This window comes from Ceratotherium simum, chromosome 22 (genome assembly GCF_057802395.1).
Source record: "Ceratotherium simum simum isolate JZ-2026a chromosome 22, ASM5780239v1, whole genome shotgun sequence".
In the NCBI taxonomy this organism is placed as follows: domain Eukaryota; kingdom Metazoa; phylum Chordata; class Mammalia; order Perissodactyla; family Rhinocerotidae; genus Ceratotherium; species Ceratotherium simum.
In genome coordinates this window covers 45,016,148-45,036,576 of record NC_141921.1, presented here as the reverse complement: position 1 = coordinate 45,036,576, position 20,429 = coordinate 45,016,148, and the positions used below count along the sequence as shown (strand labels likewise).

General features: G+C 44.1%; 1 protein-coding gene across 2 annotated transcripts; it reads left to right on the top strand.

The window, feature by feature from the left end:
• Nucleotides 1-3,625: 3,625 nt before the first annotated feature.
• PARK7 (Parkinsonism associated deglycase) lies at nt 3,626-20,339 on the top strand. 2 transcript variants are annotated; one of them, XM_087446879.1, is made up of 7 exons: nt 3,626-3,780; nt 4,720-4,832; nt 6,237-6,338; nt 8,219-8,278; nt 9,165-9,234; nt 12,675-12,761; nt 19,958-20,339. In XM_087446879.1, exons 2-7 carry the CDS (start codon nt 4,743-4,745, stop codon nt 20,116-20,118), a joined length of 570 nt encoding a protein of 189 aa, XP_087303005.1. In that variant the 5' UTR covers nt 3,626-3,780; nt 4,720-4,742; the 3' UTR covers nt 20,119-20,339. The 2 variants fall into 2 exon arrangements, with proteins under 2 accessions (XP_087303005.1, XP_087303006.1); XM_087446880.1 differs by having other exon boundaries at nt 3,676-3,775.
• The last annotated feature ends 90 nt before the right edge of the window (nt 20,340-20,429 follow it).

Sequence of the window (20,429 nt, the reverse complement as noted above, 5' to 3'; positions counted from 1 at the left end):
TTGGGACCAGGATCAGAAGGGCCATGGGGCTGCTGTTGCTAATGTAGGGGAGGCAAAAACTTTACGTCTACCTTCCTAGGGTCTCTGGCTGGGCCTGAGAATTAAATTGACATAAAAAAAGATTAACAGGAGAAAAGCATATAAATATATTTAATATGTTTTACCATGACCTGGGAGCCTTTAGAAGGAAATAAAGCCTCAAAGTGGCAAAACCTAAATGCTTATATACTGGGTTGAACAAAAAGTGGCAATTGTGGAAAAATATCTAAAATAAAATGGAAAAACTAAAGGATGATGAGAGTTACTTTAACAAGGTCTCTTTGTACAAATTCTGCCAGACTCAACTCCCTCTCTGGTGATAAGAATGTTTCTTTCCTCCTGGCATAGGGAGGGCAGTTCTCACATGCAAGTTTCATCTTCTGCTTTCAGGAAGGAAAAAAATGGGAATCAGAGTGACTTTCTTGAACCCGCTGTTTTCCAAATTCCTCTAACTCAAAATAATCAGTATGCTAAGGTGGCATATCTGGAGGTGGCATGTCCTTTGTTCCTTCACTGACATTATCAACAGCATTTCTCCATTGCTGGACTGTGAGCTCTACAAAGCAGAACAGCATCTCTTAATTAAATGTTCCAACTGCTGCCGGAAACTGATGATTTTAAGCTCCTTGAAAATAGTCTTTTAGTTTGTACTTCCCACAGTGCCTAAAGACTTGTCAAATATTGAATTAAAAATGTAGTGGATCAGAATGGGGTGGTTCTACCTGGAAATAAGGGACTGAACTAGGAAGTGTCAGTGTTTTCTGGTAAATGGTTTAAATTTTTGGCTTTGTTCTATAAATGTGTGATGAGAAACAGACATAAACTCTAAAGTTAAGAGACTGTCATGAGTGTTGCTGACTTATTAATAAGCAATACTGATAGAATCTATGGTGGGTAGAGTGTGAAATTTGGCATCAGAATATCTGAATTTGACCAAGACTCTGCAGGACCTTATACAGTCATTTCACTCTTCTGGACCTCAACCTCTGCATCTGTGAAATAAAAATTATGTTAATACTTGCCAGGAAGTCAATATATAAAGTCTAAAACCAACAGATGAAAAATATTTTTATGTACAGCATTAGCATATTGTTTAAAAATTAGCATATTGTTGAAAAATACTGAGATAATTACCGTAAGAAATACTTTAAAGAGTTGAAAATATTTGCCTCTGGAGAGCAGGGCTGAGGGGTAGAAAGTACTGAGTTAGAAGGCTGCTGTCTTTCATTATGAGCCTTTTAATGCTGTATCAGTGAGCTACTGCTGTGTAACAAAATCTGAGTACTTCAGTCTGCCTTTAGGCTGTGATGATCTGCTTCAGGTACGGGTACAGGTTGACTGGGGCAGCTCTGTTCCACGTGTCGGTTCTGAAACCCAGGCTGAGAGGGCAGCAGCAACTTCCCTGGGGGAAAGCTCTTCCTTTTCAAGATGGCAATGCAAAAGTACAAGAGAGCAAGCCTAATCATCAGGTCAGTGTTTTTCAAGGCTTTGATCAGGTCATGTCTGTTAACATCTCATTAGCCAAAACAAGGATGACAAACCCAAAGTCAAAGGGCAGGAGTACCCTCCACTCCCACAGGCGGAAGAGGAAAGAGTGAATATTTCTGAAAAATAATCCAATCTACCATAAGTAACATTTGAGTTTTTAAAACCGTGTGCAATGGATTCATTTGATAAAAATTAATGCTGACAGGTCCATTTCAGATCTCGATGGTAATGCAGATGTCTCAGGAGTGTTAACTCAGGTTCGTTCTCTCTTTTGCTGCTGAACCATCAGTCTTGCCATTTTTATTTTGCTGTGGCTGTCTCATGCTGCAGCAGGCCACCAGCATGGTTGTTTCCTTACAAGAGTTTATTGTGAGGACTAGAGCAAAACAGCCTGTCTTCTCTTGCTTTTCCTAAATCCCTCTTTGGTTCTTGAAATACATATCTGACCACTTGCCTCCTCTCCCTCTCTGGCCCTCCTATTTCCCATGCTCTTTCAAAGCTAAAAAGGGGTGGCTTTTGCCTGCTTCCTTTGCAAACAGCCAAGAGTGAAGTCATTCCAGACTCCCAAAACGTTGTCTTCTTAAAATGGGAAATGATTAAAGACATTTAAATTTTTTGCACAAGTGCAGATTATTGCATAAATGAATCAACTTACAATTATTAAAATTAAATAAAAACCGCTCTCACCACCATTGTAAGGATCACATCAGATATACGAAAGTGCTTTGTAAACCAACAAAAATAACATTATTTCTTGAAAATAAACGTGTTTTTAATATCTAAATTGAAACTTGAAAAACACTTGACGTCTGTAAAATACTAGTCTCATGTATTACCGGTGAGAGTGCTCAGTGATTCAACTTGTATGGAGTCGCTCAAATGTATTTCCCACTTCTGGGAATTTTCCCTCCAGTTATATCTGCACAAGGACAGATGAATGTCATTCAGCACAGTGCTGTCTGTACAGAAAGTGACTGGAAATAACCTGTTATCGGTAGGGTACCGGTAAGTAAAGTATGGAATATACCTACAATACCATAGTATCTATGGTGGGGGGGGGGGGAGTTCTTTTTGATATGAAAAGATCTCCAAGATATTCACTTAACAAGGTGGTGGCGGCGGCAGGAGGGGAAGTGCAGAACAATGTATATAGTCTGCTATATTTTTATGAGAAAGAAGGAACATAATAGTACATATTTGTGTGTGCTTGTACTTACATAAAGAAATATTGGAAAGATGCCCAAAAAACTACTAATGTTATCTGTAGGGGGTGGGGATGGAACTGGATGGGGACAGGGCTAGGAGCCCGTCTGTTCAATGTAACACTTATCACTTTGGTTTTTGAAACTAGTGAAAGTATCAATATTCAAATACTTTTAAAAATATAATTTGAGATTATAATTTCGGTGAATTTAATTAACCAAGTACTTGTTAGACCTATGTGCTCAGCACTGCGCTAAAACTGGACGCAGAAGCAGCACTGAGATCTTTAAAAAAACAACTCTGAGAAACGAATGCACGTGCAATTACCGCGCGTAACTGATGAGGCGCACAAGAACGAGGGACGGGCGTGGGCGAGATAAGGCCGGAGGACCTTGGAGAAAGAGTCCTAACAGAGCGGAGGCGACGCGGGAAGGTGACGAGGAAAGAGGAACAATGCAAAGGGAGACCGAAGTGCACAGAGGAAGCGTGAAGGAACAACTCCAATACGTGAAAACGCACGTCGACAGCAAGCCACCCCACTCTCGAGATGCGCATTGCACCACTGGGTCGCGTGCCACTCGCGGGGGGGAGATTTCGTGAGGATGCGTGAGTCCACGGGATTCTCGTGGGGCTGAGTGTTCCAACTGGAACCATCCTAGGCGCACAATCGGGAGGCCCAATGGCAGGCCGTCCCCCGCGGTTCTCCGAGGTGGGTTCGTCCGGATGTGACGTCACGGATGCGAGCGGCATGCGCCCGCGCAGTGCGGGGGGCGGGGGGCAATGAGCGCTTGGACAGCGCGCGTCTGCGCAATGCGGCACTGAAGAGCCTTGCCGAGCGGCGCGAGTCTGCGCAGTTTGGGGGCATGAGGGAGGCGGGGCAGCGCGCGTCTGCGCAGTGTGGGGGGATGAGAACCCAGGCGGCTTGCGTCTGCGCAGTGCGGTAGGCGTGCGTGCTTGCGTGAGTCTGCGTGTAGGCCGCTTCTGGTTTCCCAATCCCGGCGCAGAAGACGAGGGGCCGCGTCTGTGGGAGGCGAGGCGAGGCGAGGCGAGGTTCGGGTCGGGGCTAGGGGAGCGTGCGCGTGCGCAGGCGGTGGCCCTGTGGGTCGAGGGGGCGCCGGGCTTGGGAGGGGGCCACCCTCAGACGGGTCACCGACCCCGCGCGGACCCGAGCCGGGCTGTACGAGTGCGGCTTTCTCTTGCCAGCGTAGCAGCAGCTCTGAAGCTTCCAGAATTGTGTACATGGCGTCCCAGCAGTTTGGAACTGCTGTGATTGCTGTGATGCAAAATGGATTTTTGCATGGTCACCAATTCTAGAAAATAGTCTAAAAATTCTTCAGACCCTGGTTTAGCAGCTTTCGTTTACGATGAGAGCTAAGTGCAAAGAGGGAATTTGGTTGGGTTGCCTTTACTTAGGGGGATTCCCATCTCTCTCCATTATTAAAAAACAGTGTTCAAATATTTAACACTGTTAACTCCCTCCAAATTTTTAGTATAGTTATTGAAACTAAAAAAAATCCCCTCCAAAAATCTTACAGGCTAATTGCTAACTGTGTATTTAGTTTTTTGCCCGTGAAATTTAGTTCAGTCGCTTCCCTATGAAATAGTACTTCAAAGAAAGGCTGTCTCCCCGCATTGTGTGAAATGCAAGGCCCACGTACTTGTGTTTTAGAAAACCTCATTTACAATATATTATTAAAAATTGAATTTTAAAAAAACAAGGTAAAAGAAAATCTAAACAACACTAACACGCATTAACGACCTTACTGTGTTTTCATCTCAAAAAGACAGCATTTGAAATTGTGCTACGTAAGCCAATATTAACCTAAAATGCATTTTTCATATTCAGTTGTGTTTGCCTATCAGAACCTTTTCTCTAGGAGGCACTTAGTTACTCTGCTTAAAAATATTCCTAAACTTAAAATTTTTGGCTTTTCCAGGGTTGCAGTGAATATTTTTTGAGAATCTTTTTTTTTATTATTTTTTATTAAGTCTTTAAAAAGTACAGCATAGAAATGGCTTCAAAAAGAGCTCTGGTCATCCTGGCTAAAGGGGCAGAGGAGATGGAGACGGTCATCCCTGTAGATGTCATGAGACGAGCTGGAGTAAGTCCCCCAACGTTTTCTAGCCCTCCTCTCTTTTAAAACATTCTTGGATTTTTAAAAATCATTTTGAATAAAATCGTAGTCAGTGTACTTGATGAAATATTTCAAATGTACACAAAAGTACGGAGACTATATAATAATAATTACTTATTTATTCAGTGTCTGCATTTAATACTTGTTAACATTTTCTCATGTTTCTTTCAGACCTATTTCTTGAAGAACAAATGCTTTAAAGAAATAAAGTGTTGCAAAGCCCTCTTTGTAAATTTCCCCAATCCTTTTCTCCTTCTGGCCCCAGAGATAACTGCCATCCTCACACTGAAGTGTATCCATTCCATGCATGTCTTTAAAGTAATTAGCGTGTAGTTCTCATTTTGCGTGTCTATATTATATATCGGTATATGTGTATGTAACCATAGTGAACACTTCAATAGCACGTACTAGTGTCATTCTAAGCACTTATATAAACTTGTTTAAATTTTACAGCAACCCTATGAGTTATTGCCATTTCATTTTATGGTTGAAGAAACTGAGGCACAGAGACACCAAATAAAGTGTCCACACTGTAGAGTTAGTAAGTAGAAGAGCCAGTACTCAGGCCCTGGCAGTCTGGCCCCAGAGGCTGTTAACCCAGCGTTCCTCTGGTTCTCATAAGTGAAGATACATATAGATCCAGTTTGTTTATTTAAAATTGCTGTTTAGTGTTGCACTGTATGAATATGCCCACAGTCCATTCTTCTGTTACATTGTTTCACTACACTGTGTATTACAATACTGTATTATGTTACAATGTAATATATTACAATACTGTAATATTCTTGTCCGAGTTTCCATGTGCAAACTTGTGGAAGTTTTTCCAGGCTCTATGCTTAAAAATGGAATCGCTAGGCCAAAGGATGGTCCATAATTGGCCTTGCTAGATTTTGTCAGATGACTCTCCAGGGTACCAATGTGTGGCCCATCAGCAGTGTAGGAAAATGCCAGTTTGTCCAGTACTGGCTCTTGGTACTGTCAACTTTTTTGTGAGGAAAAAGTAGTATATTTTTTTAGCTTGCATTTCTGCCTTAAGAAAATACCATAAGGTTTAAATGGCAGCAGTAACTTTGCAAGATGGATTATTAATAGGATGATCATATATTTTATTGCCCAAACCAGAACACTTGTGGGAGAAAGGACACTAACCAGAGAGGGCGCAGAGGCAGCATCTGTAAACCAGTCCTCTCCCGGGCAGACTGGGACAGACCTAGTTATTAAATATCTTTAGCCAACTTATTAGCTAAAGTCAGCATGGTTTTGTTGCAGTATTTCCTGCCAAGTTATTTTAAAACACAGGGCAGCTGTGAAGTGTTACTCTAAATTTATGTTTCTGTATTCTTAAATATCATGATGGTGTCTTTTTCTTAGATTAAGGTCACCATTGCGGGTCTGGCTGGAAAAGATCCAGTACAGTGTAGCCGAGATGTTGTCATTTGTCCTGATGCCAGTCTGGAAGATGCAAGGAAACAGGTGTGTTCTCCATACTTGGAATTATTCCTTCCTGTGGCTTTTTTATCAGTTTCTTGAAATGTGTTTTGACTGCATCTAAGGCTGTGGTTAGCACAGACTTATTTTAAGAAAGTTACTATGCTTAGATGTCTTCCCCACTAAACTGAGCCTTGGGCAGTCGAGGACTTTGTCTTTTCCACCCCGTGTTCATGGAACCTGGCAGTTCCCTGATACGGCATGTGCTCAGTAAGTGGGTGGGTGGGTGGACGGGACACTTCCGTCAGGATTCTGCTGGCTTACACAAGCAGCCTTGCCTCCTGGTATAACTTTGTTACTTGATATGAGAGAAGCAACTGTCAACGTTGCCAGTTCGTTTCTTATTCTTATTCGAAAGCAGCTTTTTACCTTTTCTCTTTTAGTGACACAGATGTCATTGTGTGACTCATTTAATGTGGAACACTCATACTCGATTAGTGGTTGGATTAAGGGAGGAGTAAGAGTTCTACTTAAATTGTGTCACTTTTTCAATATGTTTAAAATTACAGTTCTCACCTTTGAGGGTGACCAGCACTTTTGGGAATCTGTCAAGAGCTGAGGTCCCTTTCCTCAGAAGCATGCCCGCCCACACATGCACAGCCACTTGTGCACACCCTTTCATGGCGTTCAGGCTTCACGGGCTGGTGTGACAGGAGTGTGGGCTGTACCCTTTTGGAGTGGAGATGTGGCAGGAGAGGAGGCAGAGCCAGCTCGTGGGTGGCCATTCGTGCCCTTCTGAGGAACCCCAGAGCGTGATTCCCCATGCTTAGCTGTCCTCAAATGCATAGGAAAATGTTTATTCCTTTCTAATAAATTCATATATTTCAATGCTAGATTGTGAAGTATTAGAATATTGGTATTGATATAAATTGTTGAAACTTTCTAAATAGCGTGTTAAGAGTTAGAGAGTAGAAGTAAATATTCCTTCTTCTCTTCTTTTTTGTCCTATGGTGTCTGGGTGTTTTAGAACAGTAGTTACCTTTTGTGTCTATTGTTCACATTCTAAAAGGAGAGAAAGAAATTCTATACTGAACATATTTTCTTTTTAGTTTTTAGTTTTGCTTGGTTTTAAAACAATAGTAGGATGTTTATAGTCATTAAAAGTAATTCTAAATAGTATATGTTGCACTAAACATGTACTAAATTTTCATTTATAATTTGCTGAAGGATTAAAATTTTTAAACTTTTCTTTAGCATCTTAAAGGATTGTTAAACCAGTTTCCATTTTGTGATTTCAGCAAGTTTGAAATCATTAGATTTCTAGGATGTTTTGGTGTTTGGGATACTAAAATATTGTGTCATTTTTCTCCCCCAAGTTCCATTTTTCGTAAAGTTAAATATTTTTTCTGTGCCTTTTACTTAAAATTTTTCTTTTATTTTTTGTTAGTATGTACATTCTTGTTGAAAGATAGTTTATACAGGATAGACATACGTGAAGTCAAAATGTTAAATGTCCCCTTCTCATTCTCCCCTTTGCCTCCATCCCACACCACTCCTCTTAGCAGTAGGGGTATCTCCTTTGTCTGTGAGTATCGTATACTGTGCATATATGTGGGGGACGTGTATATGTGACATATACATATATGTACAGACACATGCGTTTCTTTTTCTTTTTACAAGAATGAGATCATGCTACGCCTGCAGTTCTGCAACATGGACATCCTTTCATGTTACTGTATACAGATTTTCTGCATTTCTTGCAGTTACAACATTTCCATCGTAGTGGGACACCTTAATTTAGCTGTTCTTCTGTGAGCAGTTTTTTGCTATGACCCTCATTTAAAATATGAAAGTATTATTGGACTATCATTTTAATGCACTTTACAAATGAAATGTTTTCACTGTTTTTTTTAAAACCATTACAGGGACCTTATGACGTAGTGCTTCTGCCAGGAGGTAATCTGGGTGCACAGAATTTATCTGAGGTAAAAACTGCATCAAGAAAGTATTTCAACATCTGCTTGTGTTTTGTTGATTTTGTTATTAAAATATTTCAGGAAAGTAGCTATGAATAAAATAAGAACAGGTGAAATTAACAAAATAGTGTTCCAGCTTCATTTTCAAAAACATTTCTAGTGACATTTACCATAGAAGTAAGCTGAATTGGTGGAACAGTTATTTATGTACAGATTCAGTGAGTACGGTCCGAGAAGACTACTTATTTTTTTCCCCCCAGCAGCAGAAGAATGACCTAATTTTGTGTTTTATGAAGGGTTAAGCATAGAAAGCTAAGAGATTGCCTGTCTACTCAACAATCGAGGTTGGGGGTGGGGGGGATTGCAGGGAGCTAGAGCTGCCAGTTTGAATGAAAAATGGCATCAAAAGAGGCCACTGCTTCTTCATTTTAATTACGTGAGGAGTCAGCCTGCAGGACGAAAGAGAGAGAGAGGAGGGACGGGCCTGGCAGCCCGAAGCTCGTGATGCTTCGAATCAGGTGGAATCAGACATTTGGGACTGCTAGACTCTGTTCTGACTCGGCCATCTGAAAACACCCAAGGCACCACATTCCCTGGAGTACAGAATGGCAAGGGTCAACGCGCCCAGGGGAAATCGCTTTTCTCATCTCGTCTTTAAACATCTTTAAGAAAAGGATGCCTTTCTCTTATAATAAATGCCTTGATTGGGTTTAAGAATGTGGAAGCATTATAAATTTGATAATTTTTATATTAATAATTTAGAAATATTGTTAAAAACTAGTCAGATTGAAGATCTTGTGGTTTAAGCTAAAATCAGATTCTACCCAAGTTTCTAGCTGGAGGTTTGCTTGTGGCTTAATGATAACTTGAAGTGTTTTTGGTTTTCTTTGAATAGTCTGCTGCTGTGAAAGAAATACTGAAGGAACAAGAAAACAGGAAAGGCCTCATAGCCGCTATCTGCGCAGGTAATGTACAGAACCATCCTGTGTTAAAATGTGTTGTTGATTTTCTTCAAAAAATATGTGATCGGCTACTCTTTAATCTTAAGATTTTGTTCCACATACTTCTTCCCCTTCGTAAAGCGTGAAGGGCATCTGTATTGGTGTTTTTAGTTTGGGTGGCATGAAGTTTCTGTTGTTTCAGAAATGAGTACAGTTGTTCTGTTTTCTACCTCTCCGTGCCTTTGGTCTACATTCTGTGAAACTTAGTGTTTTCCGTGTTTCGTTGACCTCGGAGGAAATTAAGGCCCTCTGGCATTGAGTAAAGAGCTTGTCACAGCAAATCTCTGTGCCAGAAAGTATTTCTGCCAGCACATAGTCAGCAAGAATCGGTCAGACATAAACATAACAGCTCTGCCCTGCACTTGCCCTGGGAGATTCAGAGGCCCCGGGGTACTTTCCATCCGATCCGCAGTGCTGAGTGCTAGATCTCAGGCACTCTGTTATCTGCCACATGATTTAGAATAAGGTTGTCAGCACTTTGTAGATATCCTCACATCTTTGGAATTCAGTAATATTTTGTTTTCTGATACCATTTTTAAATCCATTCTTGTTGCTCTAATATCAGATGATATTCTGCCATCTTGCATTTTGTCAAAACCTAGTGTAGTTTTGGCCAGTGCCTTCCTTGCTATAGATCTTTATTAAATGTTTGTCAAAAGAATGAATAAATAAATGAGTAGATGGTCTGATAAAATGACGCGTTATTTTGTTCAATTCAATATACTCTTTAAAAGAAGTTACAGGTTAGGGATCCTGGGGACTTTGCTTTAGAGCAGTGGTTCTCACAGTTCTTCCAAAGGATTCGTAGGGTCAGAGCAGATGCTGCTAAGACATTATTTGCCTTTTTCCTTCTTGTTCTCATAAGAGTGACATCAGAGTGTGACATTGCTGTCATTCAGGCATGGTATGTGTGCTCGAGTATTCTATGTTGTAAAAATCTCCCAGTTTTAATTTCTAACGTGGCAGTTATTGATCAGTGTAACCCACTTGAAAGCTGAAGGGGTGCCGAGACCTGACTGTTTGAGAACTGCTGCATGAGAGCCTGGGAAGGACCACACAGGCGGCCACACTCCCAGGCCCTGTCCTTCGGGTCTGCTCCACACTAGCCTCCCGACCTGCCCTTGGGGCAAAGGAATTTATCTCAGCTGAAGGACACTGCAGTCCCTGCAGCCTGAGAGGCCGCGCCCTCTCTGGGGAGGAAGTCAAGGGTCCGAAAGTTGTACAAGGACTTAGTCCAGTCACCCCTGACCACCTCATTCTGAGGTCTCTAACCGAAGGAAGAAAGGAAGGGTCTGGGCTGGCTTTACTCCCTTATGACTCTGCTGAAAAGTAAAACCACGTCAGTTGGTCCTTCTGTGTCACTAAGTTTGCAAAATTTATCAGCCACATCTGGGTCACTGTTTGTGCTCAGGCAAGCTGGACTGCCATGCTAAGGACCTTAGACCTTATCGTTGTTTAAATCAACATTAACAAATAAACAGCACTCTAATGATGTGTTTGTATTGTTGAATATCCTGCACTCCTCTTCTGGGTGCTACAAAAAATAGGAAGAAGTGTAATAAAAAATGAGATGGTTTTTAAGTGTTGTAGTTAGGAATTGGGAACTGTTTATTGAACTGAAAGAGTGTAGGCTTAGCCCCTAATGTTGAGTGAATGAGAGAAAAATTGGAGGAGATCCTATCTTGAGAAGAAAATAAAATGAGATGCCCTCTGGGTGGGGAAGAGGGAAGGAAGCCTGGAAGTGGAGCTGGCAGTTGTCAGGTGCCTGGCTCTAGGTAGAAGCTTGGGACACCTGGAGGGGCTAGGGGTAGGTGTGGTGTTCTTTCTGTAAGTCACCACACGGTGGCGCTGTTGGCTTTGTCTTCTTGGCTGCCCAGGGGATTCTGTCCGCAGTAACCTCTGCTCCCTGCCCAGAGCTGGGTCCCTGCTACAGACCCGGCTAGTTTCATCCATCAGAATTTCAAGTAATGGGAGAAGTTAAATATCTCTTTTCTAATTTTCCAAATAGGATTCTTAAGCCCCAGAAAGCAGTAATTATGAGCTTACCACGATGAGTAAGTAAATTCCTATGGTCAACTGTAACGTAAATTTACTAACATTACTGTAGGCAGCAATTTTGTCACCTGAAGGGAGCGAACTAAAAGTTCCTAACTTGCTGTACAGTCACTGTCCTCACTGTACGATCTTCTTTTGAGGTTTCCTTTAAAATATGAGACAATGTAGGTGATTATTTCTTATTTCTTAAAATCTTACAAAATAAGAATTAACAGTAATTCGTGAATCCATTCAGATAAAAATTGAGTGATAATTATTCAGTTTTTTATAACTACTTTTTCCTTGGAGTTGGGTTGAACAGTGAAAGGTCGTTAGAGCAAGTGCTCAGGTTTCCTGCAGCTGCAGTGTGCGGGCTCTGTCCTGGGAGTCACCACAGGACCCTAACCGTGTAGATGGTCAAGGGGCTGTTCTAAAGCATGTTCCTCCAGGTGTGACATGAGGCTCAGTATTTCTTTGTGGTTTAGAGAAAAAAAGTAGAATAACTACTTTTTAAAAAGTTTTAAGATAATACAACAAAGGTAAAAAACCTTGATTTTAGTCCTCATTTGAGGACCATTACATACAGAATATGTTTGTGATTATTGATGAAGTTGACCATTTTCAGCAAATACGTTTAGATAAAAATCTCAAGTTGGCAACCACATGTTTTTGAAAACTTCATTTTAAAAGGGAAGAATGGAGGATCACAAACCCACATTTGTGCATGGTTGTTCTCTTAAGTAGTTTTACTAAAGAAACACTGATGCCATTATATCTCAGACTTGTGGGCATTTCACAAGTATCTCCTTCAGGGCTGGACAGTGTCCTATTCATTTAATAACCCTATCATCTGGTACGTTTGGATGGATGGATAGATGGATACATGGACGTGTGCTCATTTTTCGTTTTCAAGTAGAAAAATAAAATTAGTCTGTGAAATAGCAATCAAGTCCAGAAGTTTGGAGAGTACCAGTGCCTTTCATGTGTAACTGAATTTTTCATTTGCTAAGAGTAAGGCAAGCCAGTTAGCCTTCCATGGTCTCCCCTCCTTTGTACCTCTGACACACTTGCTGCCTGCTCCTTGAGGGGGCCACGGTCCGTTTAGCTGTAGGCTGGGATATCAAGGCAAATCTTTTTGATTAAATGGTTATTGAAGTATTTTGAGTTTGTATACCTTTGTCAGATGTGCTCAGCAGATGGTTTATTATAAACATTTTATCTCTCATACCAAGAAGTATTTAATTTCAGAATCATAAGTATATTTTAGATAAGAGCCTCCTGATTTTGAAGAGTACTCTCTTCTGTTGCAATTTTTAAAACATGGGTTTTCTGTATCTATGCTTACATCTTTTGGTTAATCTTCTTTTTAGGTCCTACAGCTCTGTTGGCTCATGAAATAGGTTTTGGAAGCAAAGTTACAACACACCCACTTGCTAAAGACAAGATGATGAATGGAAGTAAGTGTGTGCTTATATTTTAATGTTCAGAAAGTGGTAATTTAGCATTGTTTTCCATGCAGTGTAATCTAGTACGTAGAGATCCTCTGTGGGTTGAGGAGTGACGTGTTCCTCGCTCTCTTTGCAAGTTTTTTACTAGAGAGATGGAGCTAATGGTGGGCTGGAGAGGGGCTTCGTGCCTGTCTCTGTGTGTACCCAATATGGGGCGTGGGGGCTAAGCCGGAGGCCAGCTGGGTTCCTGATCGTCACAGATGGAAGTGATTATGAAATGTCAGTTAACTAGTATTCTTACTAAATCATTTGCCAATGGCCTGCAGGTAAATTTTAAACCTCGACAGCAATTTCAGAAAGTGCCCTTTTGCCCACAGTCCAGAGTAAAGTGAACATTGCTCTCTTCCTCCAGAGAATGCTTGGGTGGCAGGCCTGTCCGCTCGGTGACGTTTCTTTTATAAATATCAGCTAGACCTTTAACTTTTATTAACTTATTTTTATAAAAACAATTTCTATTCATGGTTGAAAAAAATGCGAACAGTAGGCAGTGAAGGCAGTGAAGTAAAAAATCAGTGTTCCTCTTTTCCAGCTTCCCACCCTCTTTCTACTTTTCAGAGGTAACTTCTGTTAAAAGCTTGTGTAACTTTAGAATTTTCTCTGCACGTACTCATTATCCTTAGTGGTTTAATATTTTCACTCAGGTGAGATCCAAATATATTGCTCGGCAGCTTGCTTTCTTACCCTAACGTTATATCTTTTTTTTTTGTAATTTATCACGTATTTCTTTAATTCTCTTGTGTTGCTTATTATTTGGAGGCTATGAAAGAAGCATGGCATTGTCTCTGTCTTGCGGGAGTTCACAGCTTTCAGAGATTTATACATCAGATTTAAAAATACAAGGCAGCGTGTAATTAACAGCAGACCCATAAAACCGGCCACCTGCCTGTACAGCTGTGTAGCGACGGTGCTTCCTCAGTGGCAGCTCCTGCTACTCAGGTGACATTCAGAGCTCCAGCCAGGTAGTGCCTTTTGTCAGGTGGGTGGTGTCCTCTGCCATCTGTCCCTGGAGTGCACGTAGCAGAGACGCAGAGACCCTGGGCCTTGCAAAGAGAGAGAGAAATCACACTAGTGTGGGGAATTGCAAGAGAATCAGAAATTTCCAGTCAGAAGCCAAAAGTGGTTCAACCGGCATTCAGCCAGCCAGGAAACTGAGTGACCGGCTCCGTGTAAAACACCAGCCAACCAAAAACCAGTGAATAAACAAGAAGAAGAATAATACCTAATTCTGATTTGAAGACAGCTGTGCAATTGATGCATTTTCTCCCCTTCAGTCCTGCTCTGGGCTTGTTCTGAACTAAAACAAAAAGTAGGACAATTATGTTGTCGTTTCACAGCAAAGTGATGCGTTTTTCATTATATTGCTTTTTTAAAAAAATTAATAAACCTGGGGCCAGCCTGGTGGTGCAGTGGTTAAGTGCTCGCACGCCACTTCGGCGGCCCAGGGTTCGCAGGTTCGGATCTCAGGCATGCACTGATGCACCGCTTGTCAGGCCATGCTGTGGTGGCGTCCCATATGAAGTGGAGGAAGATGGGCATGGATGTTAGCTCAGGGCCAGTCTTCCTCAGCAAAAAGAGGAGGACTGGCATCGGATGTTAGGTCAGGGCTGATCTTCCTCAAAAAAAAAAAAATTAATAGACCTTATTTTTTATAGCAGTCCTAGGTTCACAGCAGAATTATGCAGAAAGTACAGAGTTCCCATATACCCCTGTACCCACACGTGTGCGGTCTCCCTCACCACCAGCTTTCTTGCCAGCACCAGAGTGGGATGTTTGTTAGAGTCTGTGAGCCGACAGTGACAGCATCATCATCACCCAAAGTCCATGGTTTACGTCAGGGTTCGCGCTTGGTGCTAGACATTCTGCATATTCATATTTTCTTGAAAATTTGTAATTTTATTGTAGTTGCTAGAAAGATACAAAGTTGTCAATAGGGGGCCGCCCCGTGGCTTAGCGGTTAAGTGCGTGCACTCTGCTCCTGGTGGCCCGGTGTTCGGATCCCTGGTGCGCACCGACGCACCGCTTCTCTGGCCATGCTGAGGCAGCATCCCACATACAGCAACTAGAAGGATGCAACTATGACATACAACTATCTACTGGGGCTTTGCGGGGAAAAAAAAAAGGAGGAAGACTGGCAATAGATGTTAGCTCAGGGCCGGTCTTCCTCAGCAAAAAGAGGAGGATTGGTGAGGATGTTAGCTCAGGGCTGGATCTTCCTTACAAAAAAAGAAAGTTGTCAATAAAAACATCTATGTGAAAATTGATGTCTTTTTTTTTTTTTTTTTTTAAAGGCTCTGGCTTCTGGGCATTTTTTTTGTTTTTTTGTCTTTTGGTGAGTAAGATTAGCCCTGAGGTAACATCTGTTGCCAGTCCTCCTACTTTGCTGAGAAAGAGTGGCCCTGGGCTAACATCCATGCCCATCTTCCTCCACTTTATATGGGACGCCGCCACAGCATGGCTTGACAAGTGGGGCATTGGTGCGTGCCCGGGATCCGAACCGGCGATCCCCGGGCCGCTGCAACGGAGTGCGCGCACTTAACCACTTGCGCCACCGGGCCCGCCCCATCTTCCTCTACTTTATATGGGACACTGCCGCAGCGTGGCTTGACAGGCAGTGCGTCGGTCCACGCCTGGGATCCGAACCTGCAAACCTCAGGGCACTGAAGCAGAGCACACGCGCTTAACCACTACGCCGCCGGGTCAGCCCCTAGGCATTTTTGAATATAGGAATTTAGTTTACTTGGAGCTAACGGAGAGGTTTTGGAGAGTGGGAGAGAGCAGACTCAGGTTCCTTGGGCAGTTACGTTAGAAGGAAGACTCCAGTAGAACACGCTCCTGCGTTACCTGAAGGTATGTCTGTTGTGTCTGTTTTCTTGTAATGCCTCAAGAACATCGAGGTTGATCAGGAAGGGAAAAAGATGAGGTTGTGAACCCCCAGGTGTTTGCAGAATACATTGACATGGGTTATTTCTGTGGAGCACCACAGCCCCCAGCGCCCAGCAAGGCAGCTGTTGACTTCACTGATGAGGAAACGGGGGCTCAGGGAGGCGAGGCGACTTGCCCAGCGTCCGGGCAGACTCAGGCCCAGCCTCTGTCCTCATCGAGTTCCCACACACAGTTAAGTTACCAGGCACTGAATTTAGTCAGTAAGTCCTGTTATGAGAAAAATGTTTGAAATGTCTGCCCCTTCGGAACATTCTGAGAAGTGGAGCTGTAGTCACTTCCTGGGTGTCTGGTCCGATGAGGCCCTTCTGCTTGTCTTCATTGTGAGCCTCATAGATCAGGATGAAATTTTTTACTCAGACAAGCAATCCAATCTGAAGGGCTGAGTCTTTCCATTTCTCAGTTTTTAAAATAAATCTGTTGTGACTTTCATGATTTTTTTCAGTTCTCATTTGTCTGTTGTTTAAGCAAGCAGCTAAATGCCTGGTCACTTAGATGCCTGGGCACTTAGATGAGCAGTGAGGAGCTGGGTCTCTAGCCACACGACGCAGGTGTGGCTCCCAGCTCCACCACGCACTGTGCGACTGTGGGCAGGTTCCTTAACCTCTCTGAGCCTCAGTTTCCTCGTCTGTTATCTGAGGATAACAGCAGCACCTGCCTCACAGGGTTGTTGACAGGAACACGGCGTGAACAGGCTGCCCTCGGCCACTTTGCGAAATAGTAACCCCCATCACTTCATACTGGTGTCTGGCTTGATTGGATTCCCACAATAAGCCTGTTAGGTTGGTGTCATCCCCATTTTATAGAAGAGAAAAGTGGGATTCAGAGAGGTCAGACAGTTACTAAATGACAGACCTGGGATTTGAACCCAGCGCTGCTGTGCTGGGGGTTGCGACTTTTCCTTAAAGGTGCCAGATAAGAAATATTTCGTGCTTTCAGCAACTGCAGGTCTCGGTGGCAACTACTGAACCGGTGTAGCTCAAAAAGAGCCACAGACCAAGCAGGGGAGGCGTGTCCCTCAGATGGCCCTCGGTGGCTGACCCCTTGCCCCAAGCCTCGCCATTGCCAGACTTCCTAGATTTGGGTGTTTGCCTGAAGTTAAAAAGAAATAAATGCCTGATGCCAGATTGCATGTGGGGTGTCAGGTTGCTGAGTTCACCCGAGTCGACTGCCATCCGAGTCGACTGCCGGGCGGGCTCCCGTCTTGCTGGCAGGGGTGCCTGCGCGTTGTTTTTCCTCGTCACCGCCACTAGGTGGAGTTGATTGATAAGTGTAGACCTTTTGCTCTTCCTGGTTGAAATTTTGAAAACCATGGACCTTCTTTGACCAGGTTAAGCTTTATTTGTAATATTTTACCCACAAAGAGATTGTTAAGTGAACCATTTAGAGTTATGCCTCACGCTGCCAGTCTAGGCAGTTCATCTCACAGCTCTGGAAGGCCCCGCCCAGCCGGTTTTCTAGTTTAGCATTTAAGATGATCTTGGCCTGGCTTAACCATCAGTAAAGGAGGTGAGATTATGAAAACCTTGTCCCCCCAAACCAGGGATCCTCTGTTCCTCTACAGTAGTGTAACCAGGAAAATTTTGATGTACTATGTTCGGTTATTTCATTGGGTGACTTGGTTTTTAATGAGGACAGTAAGACATAAATGACAGTAGGTATCGTTAATCCACTTTGAAAGAACATGAACATCAATATGTGGTTTCTGAAGCTCATTCACACAGCAGAAGGATATTGCTTCTGCTCTGAGGGGGGTCGTTGGGTGATTTTTTATGTATTCATTGAACAGGCATTTCCTGAGCTCCTCCTTAGGCTCTGGGAACAGAAAAGCACCAAGACAAAGCCGTGCCCTCGGGCATCCTCAGGTTGGTGGGAGGCTCTGCATGGTCTCACTGAATTTGGGGGTGAGGAAGGAAGGTGGTCAGAGGTGGTGTGTGCGCCTGGCTCTACCTGCAGAGACAGAACGGGCAAGATTGCACAGAGGAACCTCGTCGCCTTAACTCTTCCCCTAAATCTGCTTGTCCTTCGTGTCCAGGTCGCTAAGTGGCATCATCACCCCCCAGTTGCCTGGGAGTCATCCTTGACGCCTCCCCATGTCCGATCCTTCACCAGGTTCTGGGCATCTTAATCTCTAAGACACACCTCAAGCTTTCGTTTCCTGCCTATTGCCGCTGGCCCCGTCCGGGTCCCCGTGCGCTCCCACCTGGACGGCAGGTTCTCCTCTGTCTCCCTCTGGTTCCTTCTAGTCCAGTCTCTGTGCAGGCCAGACCCAGAGGGCTTGCACACCATGACGTGGAGCTCAGAGTCACCGTTAACTGCTGGAGAAAGTTGGCGAATGGGGAGAGAACTGTGTCTGCTCTGATTTGCACTTGGGAGAGGTTCCCCTTTCGGTGGTGCTGAGCATGGGGGGTGGGGAGCCAGAGGGAAGGGCTGTAACAGAGATGCTGTGTTAAGGCGGTGGGCGCGGAGAGGAGAGAACGGGGAACGTTCCCTCGTTCCTTCATTCACCTGGTACTTGGGGGCACCTCCTTGGTGACGTCAATATTCTAGGCCAGGCAGGAGCAGATGAGGGCCCAGCCGTTTAAAGAGTCGACGGTAACAGGGGAGCGAGGAGCTGGGGAGAGCTCTTTGGGCAGAGGGAGCAGCCTGCACAGCTCTTCCTGGGGCAGGAAGGGGTGATGGGCGCAGTCACCGAGAGCTCCGGGTGGGAGAGTGATGGGGACAAGCTGGGGAGGGTGGAGGGGCCCAGTCACAGGCGCTGCTGCGTGAGGAGTCCGAGCCTGCTTCTGTGTGCCGTGGGGGTGATGACCGTGGGGTGAGCGCCTGAGGCGGCCTCGGGAGGAGCCCCAGCTTTGTGCCCTGAGACCTGCCCAGAGCTGGTGTCGTTTCCTGAACGCGAATATGGGAGACGCACATTTCTAGTTATTATATTTGCACAACTACAGCCAATTAGGGGACACAGAAGGAAAGTCGTCCCTCAGAAATGAATGTGGGCTCCCTCCACACATCTCCATCTCCCCCTCCCGTTATGTTAGGTGTAATTTTCGTTTGTTTGTTGTTTTTGAGGCAGCAGAGAGCGTGTGTGCCTGCATCCTTGTCCGCCAAAACAGGTCATTTCTACCTTCAACGCTATTCCATCCTCGTCCCCGTCTGCCCCCAGCATTTTGTAGGGGAGGAAAAATAATTTTCCCTGTACCCTTCTGAGTTCTTGATTGAGACTCCTGTAATAAAAGATTGACAAGAGAAAAACAGAAAAGTTTATTAACATGTATATCCATGCAAATATGGGAGAGACCCAGGGAGAGATGAGTAACTCCCCAAGGTGGCTTAGAACTCAGACTTAATACCGTCTTAGTAGGGGACTGGGAGGGGGGCAGGTGGGCCTCTCTGGGGAGTAATTGATTTTTAGGGAAGATGAATGGGCCCTTAGAGAATAGATGGGAGGAATGACAGATGGGAAGAATGACAAAGTTTGTCTGGTTCTGGTTTCCTCTCCTGTAATGAGGGTCCCTCCTGCCTGGTTGATGAAACTCTGGGAGGGGATCTGTGACAACTGAGTCCCTTTTGGACGTCTGTCTTTAGGCAGATAAGGGAGTTCAAAGAAGGGCTCTCCCTGAATTTGTTGCTTTTCAGGTGCCTTCGGCTCAAAATAATCAGTATGCCAAAGCCGCAGATTTGGGGCGGCGCGTCCGGGACTCCTGTGGGTGTATTTGGGGCGGCGTGTCCCGGACTCCTACAGTCGTATTTTGGGGTGGCATGTCTTGGACTCCTGCGGGCGTATTTGGGGCGGCATGTTCTGCTACCCTTCAGTTCGCAGAGTTGACTCTTGAGCATTTGTTGTATGATAGAAATGGGAATAACTGGCCTTCATTCCGACACCTCCCTCATGACTTACGAGGTCTTCCGCAGCAGCATTTAACTGAGTGTATTTATTTGTTTTGTCCCCACAGTTGTTAGTTTCTCTGGCCCTTCACCATCCACAGCTTCTTTCAACTCTTCATGCTGTGCTTTGAAGAGCTTGCAGGGCCCAGTACGTGTTTTTGAATGACTGGCTACAGGGTTGTTGTGGGTTTTTTTTCTTTTTTAAATTTCTGCGAGACCAATAATGTGCAGTAACGGGGAGTTACGTTGCTAAGTGATGCTCGTTATTGTCCAGCATAGCCCGTTAGGATGTAACCTTTACCTTTTTTGTTTTTACATCGAAGGTCATTACAGCTACTCGGAGAACCGTGTGGAGAAGGACGGCCTGATCCTCACGAGCCGAGGGCCTGGGACCAGCTTCGAGTTCGCTCTTGCTATCGTCGAGGCGCTGAATGGCAAGGAGGTGGCTGATCAAGTGAAGGCTCCCCTTGTTCTTAAAGATTAGGGCAGAAATATTTGATAATGGGTCAGAGAACTGGGCCATCTGTCATCCCTTCTCACCGTGTTCACTTGAAACAGAAAATGGGTGGTTAACGTGCAGCAAAACCGTCATCGCTGCCCTCGTGACGTTTAGTCGTGAGGTGATGCCCACACGGGTTCCTCGACCTGCAGTTGTGTCCCCACATTTCTGAACCTTGATGCGGAATAAACAGCGCATTTAGTGAACTGCTGATCGTTCCTTCTTTTGTCTCCCGCTTCCCTTGTGAAACCACATTCATTATCAGCTTCGTTTGTAGCTTTTACCTGTTGATGTAG